Source organism: Artemia franciscana, chromosome 18 (assembly GCF_032884065.1).
Source record: "Artemia franciscana chromosome 18, ASM3288406v1, whole genome shotgun sequence".
Classification (NCBI taxonomy): domain Eukaryota; kingdom Metazoa; phylum Arthropoda; class Branchiopoda; order Anostraca; family Artemiidae; genus Artemia; species Artemia franciscana.
Window position 1 is genome coordinate 35,874,137 of NC_088880.1, and position 13,557 is coordinate 35,887,693.

The 13,557-nt window shown below is 33.9% G+C and overlaps 1 protein-coding gene across 4 annotated transcripts in view; it reads left to right on the forward strand.

Moving 5' to 3' along the window:
* LOC136038949 (uncharacterized) overlaps positions 1–13,557 on the forward strand; it is a 145,539-nt gene that overhangs the window by 38,354 nt on the left and 93,628 nt on the right. For all 4 annotated transcript variants that reach the window (XM_065722460.1, XM_065722462.1, XM_065722461.1 and 1 more), the window contains exon 5: positions 9,490–9,658. In XM_065722460.1, coding sequence (XP_065578532.1) covers positions 9,490–9,658 — 169 coding nt within the window. The remainder of the gene's footprint in view (positions 1–9,489; positions 9,659–13,557) is intronic.

A 13,557-nucleotide genomic window follows, 5' to 3' on the forward strand; every position in this document is an offset into this window, starting at 1 on the left:
GGGGAGCAACTATCTCCACTTGCCCCCCCCCCCCTCCACTCAACGACGCAACTGCACGTGGGATAAGTGTGCCACACTTGGCAAGAAGTACACACTTCTCACGCTGCGCAGTATGAAGAGGAGTGGCGCTGCGGAACAAATGGGCATAATTCGGCAATAATGTTGTTAACATAGGGTTCGGCATGTGTTTTCATAAGAGCATTTACGAACTTTTAAAATACCAAGCATAGTATTAACAATGCCTGCTTTTTTGAACTGGAATACTGCCCACTTACAAAAATATATATATCTTTAAAATAATTAGAAATTGAGAATCCAGTTTTCGATGAAGAAGACCTCCCATTTACAATCACACAGATTTTGGTAGTAGTAGGCACCAAATATAAAATAGTAGAATTGTGGGAGGTAAATCAGCACCTATAAGCTAAAAAGATATGACTTTGAAAAAAAAAGATTTTTGTGTGTGAATGTATAGTTGTTTTTTTGTGTTAAGTTACTTATTAGATTTTGAATTCTTAATGGCGAAAAGTGTTCTTAAATTCACCTTATAGTTTTACTTATTCATTTTCGCTGTTCAAATTGGCAACACTGACGAAAATCTTGGTATTGAGGTGTGAATAGACCAAGGATGGACAGATTTGCCAGATGTCTCTAGTATTTTCATCAATAGCCGATTAAGTAGTTAATAGCCTAAATTTGGTAAATGGTATGCACGAATTGACATGAGTTAATTGGGGGTGACACAAACGATAAGGTAATCAGAAAGATTGCTTAAAAGACATTAGTTATTGTAACCTTCCATTTCCCTTATTAGGGGTTGGTTATACGAAAGAAAACTGTTCGGAGTATCTTGCGCAAAAACTAGTTTCGAATAGCGTCATTTTCTTTTTGTTGTCTCAATTTTGGCTTTTGATGTTTCACAATTGGAAGAATTAGAAATTCCATTTCTTTCAATTGTGGTTAACGTTTAAGCCAACGGCAACCAATGCCTATGGTTTTGAGAGGGAGAGGAAATGGGGGGATTAATAACACAAAGTTTAAAAATTATAATAATAAAATGAAGTAATAATAATACAAATAATATAATAAAATGAATGACTGAAAATAATCAATAAAAAAAATTTTATGCCAAACAAAAAAAATATTTATTCGATAATTCAAGTAGGCCTATGTATGCCAATAGTTGCAAAAACTTTCTTGCCGAGAAACTGTGAAAAGCGAAATTTTTTTTTTCTTTATCTGGGGTGAAATGCTGTGTTGACAGAAGCTAGTTTTTTTGTTTTTTTTAAGCGTCAGCATTAGGCATTGAATCATTTTTTTTAATGCTTTCGGTTCACCAGAATTTACGGTGCAAAGGCATGGATTTCAATTGTACTCGCATAGTCGGGACGAAGGGATTTGGGTTATCTTGGAAAGTAATTGAAAAACTAGAAAAAAAACTTCCAGGAGTTTGGACATGTTTAAATCTACAGCTTCTTGACCATAAAAGTGTCTAACATGTGGAATGTATAATTGTATATGATAGCTTTACTCTCTCTCGAAACAAAAATCCTCAAACCTTGCCCTGTTCCTGGAAACAAATTTGCATCTCTCATCCCACCTTTAAAAGCTTTAAAAGGAGTACCTTCAGTGGCACCAATTCACAAAAATAATGGGGGACTGGCAAAATATATTTTACAAGCCGGGGGAGGGTGGTATTGTTTTTTTTCAGTGAATGCATCAAAACCAGGTATATTGAAAATATCAACTTTTATCAAACAGTTCGTGGTAACGAACTGTAGTAAGGAGCGACCCGGCTCAATAGTAAACGAAACTCTAAAAAACGGAATTTCGATGCTAAAAGATATATATAAAGAATCGGATTTTTATGCTGATTTTAAATATATAAGTTTCATCGAATTTAGTGTTTGTCGTCAAAAGTAACGAGCCTGAGAAAATTTGCCTTATTTCGGAAAATAGGGGGTAACACTCCCTAAAAGGGGGTATCTTAACGAAATAGGGATCTTAAAGAAAATTACACCATCGCATTCAGCGTATCAGAGAACCCTATGGAAAAAATTTCAAGGTCCAATCTACAAAAATGTGGAATTTCGTATTTTTTTGCGATAAGACAAATCACGGGTGCGTGTTTATTTGTTTGTTTGTTGTTTTTTTTTCCCAGGGGTCATCGTATCGACCAAGTGGTCCTAGAGTGTTGCAAGAGGGCTCATTCTAACGGAAATGAAAAGTTCTAGTGCCCTTTTTAAGTGACCAAAAAAATTGGAGGGCACTTAGGCCCCCTCCCACGCTCATTGTTTTCCCAAAGTCAGTGGATCAAAATTTTGAGATAGCCATTTTGTTCCGAATAGTCGAAAACCATAATAACTATGTCTTTGGGGATGACTTACCCCCCATAGTCCCTGGGGGAGGGGCTGCAAACTTTGACCAATGTTTACATACAGTAATGGTTACTGGGAAGTGTACCGACGTTATCAGGGGGATTTTTTTGGTTTGGGTGTGGGGTTCAGGGGAGGGGGCTATATGGGAGGATCTTTCCTTGGAGGAATATTTCATGAGGAAGAGAAATTCAATGAAAAGGGCGCAGGATTTTCTAGCATCAGGCTACTATTAAAAAAAAACAATGAAAATATAAACATGAAAAAGTTTTTTTCAATTGAAAGTAAGGAGAAGCATTAAAACGAACAGAGATTATTACGCATATGAGGGGTTCTAAAAATACTTTAGCATAAAGAGCGAGGTATTTAGGAGGAGATAAATACTTCGCACTTTATGCTAAAAATTTTTTAAGTAATTTCAACTATTTATTCTACGGCCTTTCTGATTCAGGGGTCATTCTTAAAGAATTGGGACAAAACAAGATTTAGTGTGAAGAGCGAGGTATTAACGAGGGGACCAACCCCCTCATATATATAATCAAAAATATAATAATATAAAAGTTCGTTACGTAAGTTAATTCTTAAGTTACGTATATTTTTTACTAATAAAAACTTTCGTTAAAAATTAAAAGATCTAGTTGCCTTTTTAAGTAACCGAAAAATTGGAGGGCAACTAGGCCTCCTTCCCCACCCCTTATTTCTCAAAATCGTCTGATCAAAACTAAGAGAAAGCCATTTAGCCAAAAAAAGAATTAATATGCAAATTTCATTTTAATAATTTATGTACGGAGAGCCAAAATCAGACATGTATTAATTCAAAAACTTTCAGAAATTAAATAAAAAAAAAACAAGTTTTTTGAAATGAAAGTAAGGACCGAAATTAAAACTTAAAACGAACAGAAATTACTCCGTATATGAAAGGGGCTTTTCCTCCTCGACACCCCGCTCCTTGCGCTAAAGTTTGATTCTTTCTCGCAACTCTACTTTTTAAAACAATAAAAAAATTTAGCGTAAAGAGCGGGGTGTCGAGGAGGAAAAGTCCCTTTCATATACGGAGTAATTTCTGTTCGTTTTAAGTTTTAATGTCGGTCCTTACTTTCATTTCAAAAAACTTGTTTTTTTATTTAATCAAAATATAATGGGAGTGGCTGTTGCCCAGCGTGCCTCTTCTCCGCTTCCCAATTAGTGCTTCTGGTTGTCTCTGAAAAAATCATATTCCAAGTCAATTTCAAAGAACCGCATTTCTCATGAAGACTTGGAATTTATTAATTTTTTGGTTTACTTTTGAATTTTTAATTTACTTTTGAAAATCATGTTAAACACCCCATGGAATTAGCTCATTTCTCTTTGTAATAGTAAAGCAAGGGATTTTTCTGTGCCTTGTTTGTAACCAAATTGAAAGCATCCTCACGTAAACATAATGAACCTTCAGTAATAATCAAAATGTTTATTCAAAAAGTATATGTTATTGGTTAATAAAAATTGCAAAAGCCACAAAATTGAAACAGTGAGAAGAAATTATCTTTGAAGTTCAGAAAAACAGTGGACTTTGGGGAGGTAAAACTCAACTTTTATGAACGAAGATATCAGACTTCACTTGGCATATGAACCATTAACGGATGCCTTAAGGGGTACAGACCGTCCTCGAGCTTGAAAAAAAATCTCTAAGAGTCATACTACATAATTCACAGTACAACCCCTCTTGGCAGACTAGGAAAATAGTACAAAAATAATTTTAAAGTCATTGACATTAAGGAAGGTAACCGAATAATACATTTTAACAGAGTGAGCTTCATCACTCTTTTCATCAATGGATTGGCTTCAGTTTAAAGGTTTAGGTGTGTTTTATGGAACCTCTGGAAAAAGTTAACTCCCCCCCTTCCTAGCACCTTCAGTGAGCCTATATGTCATGATATTTATTTTAATGGCACTCTAGTGGTTTCTACAACCGAGAAAAGGTAGCCCGGCGATAAAAAGTTCCCCCTCCCCCACCAACGTGTATTTCTACTTCAGAGGACTGAATGAAAACCGAATTATGAATTAAAAATTTTAATTAAAATGTTTTTTAAAAAGTTGTGGGCGTCAAGTCTTGGCTAATTGAAAAAAAGCCAAGACAGATAACCCAATTGAGTGAGAGACAATTCTGGCATTAACCCCCCTTATTAGGATTATATAAAAGTGATGTTAGTTCATTTGTTAATAGATAAATATGTTTATCTGTTTTCCGTCCATGCGTCATTCCTAGACCAGTAGAACTAATACTTGCTTGTTATCTTTCAGCTAGTCAAACCTGCCTAGAGTCTGCGAGGTCAATTTTAAAACTGGCCTGACTAATGTGTTTTAATGAACACTACTTGATAAATTTTATACCGTAACTAAATATTGCTTACTAAAAGACTGAATTCGTATCGCAAAACAATTTAACAGCTATTTTTACTAAGCTTCAGACTTCTTATATATATATATATATATATATATATATATATATATATATAGATTAGGATCCTAAGAAAAATTGAAAACTCATATTCAAAGAAAATTACCTCATATGCAGTTATGGAGCTTTTGATAATAACAGGCGTCAAGTTAAAAAAAGGAACGATGATAAAAATCCTAAAAAAAAAAACAAAAAACAAATAATACCTAAAAGCTTTAAAAGGTGTCCCTTAGTTTTCTTTGCGAATCAACAGATTGTTAAAATTCCAATTTATATGGACAAAAAGCGTTGCCAAATTTCACTAACTAGTTTTGCTTCTTCATTTTTCTTTTGATTTGAAGAGGCCACATTGAAAAAATGTGGGATAGCCCTAAAACATCATAAGTTTGAAACAACTTAAAGAAAAACTTTAGAAAACCTCGGTTCCAGGTATATGGTCCCAGGTGTGTCATGGTGTTGTCAGTCAAGTGGTGCAGAGGGCTTCCAAGGTTGTCTTCCATGCCATTTGCATACATAAAGAAATACGTAGGTACCAAGATGCGTAGGTACCAAGGCGTACCACTACCCTGTGGTACGCCTGCCTATATCAGACTTTCAAAGGACGCCTTTTTAAGCAGTTTGGTGTCATAAGTCTTTAGCTGGTATTTTTTTTTCTTAAGAATACTTTAGTTTTCTTTGAATTATTTGCCTGCTACTACCAAAAACTATAAAACTACATATAAAGAGTGTTTTTTATATTTCTTTTTAAAAATAAACTCTCGGTGTTTACTGCTCTAAAATACATAAGGTTGTGTAAATGTACTATTTCAAGCAATGAGACTTATTTTTGGTGATACCTTAAATTCAAATCTAGATAACGGTATGATAAAAGCAAAATTAAACGGTAATAAATGGTAAAAGTAAGGATAGCAATAGTAATGTGCTTCAAAGCTTTCAAGCCTTATACAACACATTGATACATATAATCCAGTTTACAACAATGTAAATTCTCGTTTATGCGATTTGGAAATCCGCATAATCCACTCAATATGAAGATACTCTTCCAGAGTTACTAGCACAAGAAAAAAATAAAAACAAAACATCACTAGAGATGAGTGGGTTCTTTACGAAAACTAGACCATCAAATTTTAAGTGTCTGAGGGCGCATTTGTAGTTTTGCAGAGGTCGAAATTGTAGTGGTCCAGGATTAATGGTCAGAAAAATGTGCTATTTATTTTTTTTTCTTCTTTGTCAAAATAATTCGTGGTAGCGACCTGTCAGTAAGGAGCAACTCAAGCCAATAGTAACTGGAAGTCTAAAAGAAGAAATTTTTATAACAATTAGTACATCAAAAGAATCGAATTTTATATTGATTCCAAATACATAAAATACATTAAGTTTAATGCTACCCATCAAAAACTAAAGCCAGTGAAAATTTGCCTGATTTTCTAAAAAGAGGGGGGAGTGGGTAAAGAATCGATTTCTCTTTTTATCTCTCTTTATTTATATTTTTTACATTCAAAATTTTGTATGAATTAAAATAGTCTCCTGCCATATTCATCCTAATGACTTCTCAAACAACAAGCTATTGCCTACATTAACAACTGTTAATGCTTTTAGCACCCCTCATTACCATAAGGAGATCCACTGGGTTCTTCATTTATAGATTGTCTTTTTAGATAAACTAATGAGCCATCGAGTGATTCTAATCAGTGAAAAGAAGCTACAAATACTGGCCTATTTGCTTGACTTTTATACTTGATTACAATACTGAGCATTTGCTTGATTTTGAACATGTTACTGTTAGGGATGAATGTACAATTAATAATATATAAGACGGGAAGGATGTTGTGAATTTTCTTATGAAGATACGAAAAAAGTGTGTGTAAAAATTGATAATAAAAAGTTCAATGCAGAAAACAGTTTGAAATAGTGCAAAGTAGATCTCAAATTATAATTTGGCTGTTTTTGGGCCAAACTATATTTTCCTAGCAGCTTCTTTGCAATCGTTCTGTCCATTTTAAGTTTTGCCTTCGCTCTTTACTTTTATTTGAGAAAACCTTTTTTTATATTTGATTTCATCAAGGACGATCCAGTGGATAAGAAAATCTAATGCAAAAGTACTCTTCTGAAGTGTTATTTACAGTATTCAGCCTTTAAAACAATTCAAGAAATATTACCAGAGAAAAGTAGCTTTGGCATTCTTACCATTTTCTGCAATAAAACAATGATTGATGATGAAGTAGTTTGTGAAGGAAAACTGTGAGTTTAAAATAAATATCCTAGGGTTTGCCGAAAATTATAACTTGAAAAATGTTTGAAATTCCAAAAAGACTATCAATCTACCTGAGCAGTTTCAAACCACACTAAATTGTGATTTTATTTTTCTACAAAGGGCGTCAATTAGGGGGGTGGGGGTCAATTGCTTCCTCAAAAATATGAAAATAAATTACTTTTTTGTGTTGTTTGTAGATTCTTAAAAAATTTTGTATCTTCATGCGAAAAAATTACAAAATTCAGACAAAGGGCATTACGTTAAAACTTCCAGGAAATGTGTACAGGACTGTTGAACTAAATCCAGAGATACTATGTACATCTAAGCAGTCAAAAAGGCGTGTCTGTAATATCTCAACAAAAGATAAGGGTATTAAGTTGAAACTTTTAATGAATGCTGAGGAGGATACTGATCTAAATCTAAAGACAGTATCTGCATCGAAGTTGTCAAAAGTGGACATATGCAATATCATAGGAACGGTTAATAAGGGCATTTTCTTGAAACTCTCAAATCATGCTGAGGGGATTTCTAACTAAAGCAAAAGGCATATGAGTGTTAGATTGCAGAAAGGGCGTGTCTGCATTATCTCAGGAGAAGCTAAGGTTATCTTGTTATAGCTTTCAAGGAACTCAGGCGAACGTTAGCATCGTGTGAGCCTTTTAAAGACTAGAGTGACTCTTGCTTTTCAGTAATCTTCCATATATTTTGATTCTGTTTTTCCTTTTTTCGTCGATACTATGATAAATAAAAACACACCGTTTGAACTGAAATTGTTTTATGTCGAACTCAAATGACATTAATATTTAGAAGGCCTTGGAGACGTCAGACCCAATCCTATTTATGATAATTAATTTTAAACTTGACTTGCTTGTTCATTGTAGTTTCTGTTGTCGGTGGGTCTCACTTATTACTGATAGAGATTTCTATTCATCTTGAGATTTAAATATTACATATGATCCTATTTCTGCTCATCTTTGTTTTAGTGTAACTCTATAGTCTTCGCGGACATTTATTTTTGAAAACAGTTTACTTTGAATTAATCACATATAAAGTTTGTGACATGGTGATGAAATATTTAAGACTTCAAGTTCTACATGTAGATAAACTCACTTGCCCAAGTGAGACTTCAAGTTCTACATGTAGATAAACTCACTTGCCCAAGTGAGACTTCAAGTTCTACATGTAGATAAACTCACTTGCCCAAGTGAGACTTCAAGTTCTACATGTAGATAAACTCACTTGCCCAAGTGAGACTTCAAGTTCTACATGTAGATAAACTCACTTGCCCAAGTGAGACTTCAAGTTCTACATGTAGATAAACTCACTTGCCCAAGTGAGACTTCAAGTTCTACATGTAGATAAACTCACTTGCCCTCAGGCTTGATGCAAAAGAAATATATAGTCTCTTGTGAGGATATGAAAATCAACATGCTTTCAAATGGCTCCAACAAGACAACGCTATCCGATGAACTTGAAAAATTCTTCATCATTCTCACAGACTGATGAATTCAACACACTGAAATAAAGATCAGTGGGCTGCATAGACTACCCCCAGATAATTTTTTTTGACCAAGTGGGGACCCTTCAGCTCTCAAACAATTAAAAGATTTGAGCTCCCTCTTTTGTAGCCTCAGCTTAAAATATAATCTTTCTCCCCTCTATCCCTTGGCCTCAGCACACAACTCAAGCAACTATTCATTCTCACATGCCAGGTCTGGATCTCATGGCCCTTCTTTCAAAACCTGTGTAAAAATTCCCCTTAAGCCAATTGACTTTCCGCACTAGATTTTCATTTATATTTAATTTCATTTATATTTTTTTCATTTATACTAGCTAATAAAGTAAGATGATTTCTCAGCAACGTTTCCCCATTAAATATGAAAATGATAATAATAAGCACAAATGATTTTTATAATTAGTTACAGATAGAAATTCCAGTTCGCATTATTTTCAAATTTTATATCAGTTTCAATTGTAGTAGTTACTAACAATCATTGATTTAATTTGTGATTACATGATAATTTATCACCTACTATTTAAGTTTAATAATATTGATGTTTTAATTATTGGTAATACTTTTTAAATTTACATTATTGGTAATATTAATATTTTAGCCAAGAATACTTCATGTTTTCCAAAAAAAATCTTCCCATTAATTAATTACAAGTAATAACTACAATTAGTCGTTGTGTCTAATCAATTGCATTTTAATACACTAATTAATTTTTATTTGATATAAATCACAATTAATGTGTAACTATTCACTACTTTGCTTCAATTCTTATTAATCCTAAATTTTATACTAATTCCAACTGTCTCAATTAGTTAGCACTTATCAATTAATTTTATCTATTCCTTAAAGTTTGTTATTGTTTATATTTTCATTACTTGCATTTTATGCGAGTTTAATATTTATATTTTAGCCAAGAAACTTTGATGTTTTCTATGCACCCAGAAATGCTAGCTCAGTGCCTATGGACAGAATGTCTTGAGGATAATGAAGCTTTGCATATCGAAGGACTACAAAGGATTTCAACCCTTAAGGAGTCAGACAAAGTAGTTTTTGATCCAGGGGTACCTACTTATCTCGTGGTAACTATGATTTTAGTATTTGCACAAAAAAGTGCCGACAAAATTATCTTCTCAGAAATCATTAAAAGTTTGATTGAAATTTGTATTGTCATCCTTTCCATATATACCTTTCTTTTTACCCCTTACAGGAGAGAAATAGGATAATGATATAATGTCTATTTCCCCATGGAGTATACTTCTGCTACATTCTTGGAATATATCTTCTGAATGGGCTTAAACCAGTTCGCTTATAGAGATTAGGGTTTCTTCCCGTACGCCTAAGGACTACGTTGTCTAGATGATGTATATGAAAATCTTATCTAGATGCCTAGATGTCTAGACGAACGCCTAGAAATTGTTTTTCTTTGGTCCCCAAGGTTATTATGATCCCCAGTGATGTCTAGATGAACGTCTAGAAAATTGTCTTCTTTTACCCCCAAGATTATTAAGGTCCTAAGTGATGTCTAGATGAAGGTCTAGAAAATTGTCTTCTTTGGTCCCCAAGACCATTATGGTTCCCAGTGATCAAAATTGTCACACTATGCTGTGTGGTCGACAAGTATGTTGACCTAAATATAATCGAATTTTACAGATTGTTATTTACGATTGTGCATACAGCAATGCAAATGATTGTAAAGTTCACATACTAAAATAACTATTAGGAGGGGATATCGTTCATATTGTTTTGCTCACTGGTGGGTACTTGAAGCCAGGAACGGCGATTCCTTATAACAAAATACCGAAATTGTTCAGTACAAGTCCCTCTGATGCTTAGGGAAGCGGGATTTGCTCCATACCCTCCAAAATTCGCCCCCTAGACCCTTAGACTTGGGGAATAGTTTTGGACAAAGACAGAACGGTGTACTTAAAGCAGCAATACTAAGTCGTAATGCCATCTCTCTTACCATAGAAAAGGAAGTTTTGAAGAGAAACAGGCAAGGGTTACAAAATCCATAGAACAGTTGAACTAAAGCGGCTATTAAGTTGCAACGGTTGTAGAGTAACTAGTGTCTGTAAAGATCCAATAATTCGTCATGATTTGAAACTATTGACGTTTGTTAAATATTAGGCTATTATCAAACATAAGACATATGAAAATATTAACTTAGTTTTGGAAAAAAATGCAAAAAACATATCAATTGCGATGTAAATGGTTATGAAATTTAAACTATTACGTTCGACTTGTCCAGAAACACTATAATAATTTGTCAATTTGTCATTTATAAAGAAAGTTCTGTTTTTTCCTTAAACGATGATGACGAGTTTTTTATTCGCTTTTTGTCAGTAAAATAAAAAAAAAGTTTTTTCAACTCAAAATAAGGAGTTTTATTACAACTTAAATAAATATAAAATATTCCGTACTTGAGGGGAACTGTCTTCTCACGCTAATGTTTTATAATGCTTTACAATAGCTTCTTCTCCCAATTTATGTGAAGCTTGTGTTTCAGAAGTCGTTCTTAAGAAATTGGGAAGAAAAGACAAACTTTAGCGCAAACAGCAAGGGATTGATGAGAGGAGAAACCCCTTCAAATGCGGAACAATTTCTGTTGGTTTTGTATTTTGACATGGTTCCTTACTTTAAGTTAAAAATCTTATTTATTTGTAAAATTTAATAAATGATCGTTTTTAAAATCTTGCTGGAAATCCCTCCCTCCTCTTTAAAAATCTTTTCCTGCAAAATTCCCTCCCGCTTGGAAAATTTTTCCCTTGAAATTCCCTCCACGGGAAATTCCTTTATGGGAAATTACTCTTACAGAAGATTTCCCCCCTACAAGGGAAAATACCCCCAACAAATCCCTTCCTACTAAAATTTTCTATCAGAGAATTCCTCCGGAACATTTTGTTCAAATGTAAATTTGAGCAGCCGAAGAGAGAGTAAGCCAAATAAAAAGAACAAAAAAAGAAAAATGTTCTATCAGAGAATTCCTCCGGAACATTTTGTTCAAATGTAAATTTGAGCAGCCGAAGAGAGAGTAAGCCAAATAAAAAGAACAAAAAAAAAGAAAAATGTTAGTTCCAGAAAATTTCCCCCGTGTTAAATTTCCGTGGACAGCCCCAACCCAGAAACTTTCTTTTCCATGAAATATTCTCATTGCGTAACTCGGCCCAACCCACCACTTACTTACAGTTTATTACGATAAACTGTTTAATTTGTACTTTTATTATTTTACTGATGCTGCGTTTATCGAACTAATGGGTGAAGAATATTTGAAGGGGACTTGATTTAGGATAACTCGAAAAAGTATAGTGCAATTTTTAAGTTATTGTACCTCAGAAGTAGATATTGCAGAAAAGGTTTATTCGATAGGAAACTGAAAGAGCTAGTGCCCTTATTTAACAATTGAAAGTAATTGGAGGGCTGTTATCTCCCCTCCCAAACCCACCATTTTCCACATCAATAAGCAACACATCCAATAAAAATCTATAGATAACCATTTTGTTCAACGTAAATAAAAGTTCAGGAACCTATGTCTTTGAGGATGACAGCCCCAAACCCCCTCGAGCCCTCAGGATATTGGTTGTAAGTTATGCTCTCAGGCATATACGGTATATATAGAAAGTGTGATCGTATCAAATTTGGAGGGGCTCTTTGGATTGGTAATCTGAAATTCTGGTGCCATTTTTAAGATTCAGAGTGATTGGAGGGTGGATCCAATCGCCAGACACCTCGGTTTTTCCTGAAATGCATCTGATGGAAATTTTAAGAGGGTCATATGTTGTCGTAGAAACTTCGAAAAGAGCTTTTTGATTAGAAATTGAAGGAATAGTACCCTTTTTAATAGCCGAAAGAGATTAGAGGGCAACTAATCCCTCCTCCTACTTTCACCATTTCCCAAAACACATCCAATAGAAATTTTGAGATAGCTATTTCGTTCGCCGTAATCGAAAGTCCCGGAAATCATATCTTTGAGAATTTCACCCCCCTCCCATCAAAGACCTCAGGGTAAGGATTACAATTTATTCCCTGGGGGTATATATATATATATATATATATATATATATATATATATATATATATATATATATATATATATATATATATATATAGAAGGGCTGATCATCCTAGGTTTTAAGTGTGATTGGAGGGTGTATACCCCCCCCCCCACAACGCCTACACCTCGTATTTGTCCAAAACGCATGTAATAGAAATTAAATTTGGATATTTATTGTCGTAGAAACTTTGGAAAAGGCTCATTCGATTGGAAATTGAATGGGATAGTTTCCTTTTTTACTCAAAAGTGATTGGAGGGCAACAAGCCCCTTTCCCTCACGCCGATAAATTTCCAAAATTCATCTAATCAACATTTTGAGATAGCCATTTTATTTAGCACAGTTGAAAAATCTGTAAATTATGTCTTTCACAACCCAATATTTTTGACAACCACTATTAACATGAGTATGGCTGATAACCCCCAAGCCTTTTCAGGAACAAAACACGGTTTGCGCTTTACTAATAACTTAAAACGTTTGAAATGTTTTCACTTTTCTTACTTTCATAAATAAAAATTATCAAAACTTTAAGGAATAAATATCAGTATATGTCAATCATACTGACAATCTACGGTCATTTGTTTTTTTGTTTATTTTTTTGTAAAGCGTAAATTGAGAAGGGTCTTGAGAAGGCATGGGGGTTATCATCTCTACTCATGTTAATTTTTGCTTGTTTTGAGATTGATATGGCTGTTCATTGTGATTTAAGTTCGTTTTGAGTTTCAATTATTTATTGATACTGATTTGTGGTAGTTTTACGCGAGGGAGATTATTTGACTTCATTTCTACTTATTCTTGGCCTAATGGAGCTCTTTACTTTTCTTTGAAAAACTTGTTCTGTGAAGAAAAATTTGAAATTAATTTTAACAAGAGCTAAGAGCTCATATGGCACTTGTGACGAGGCAAGAACAGCTAAGAGCTCATATGGT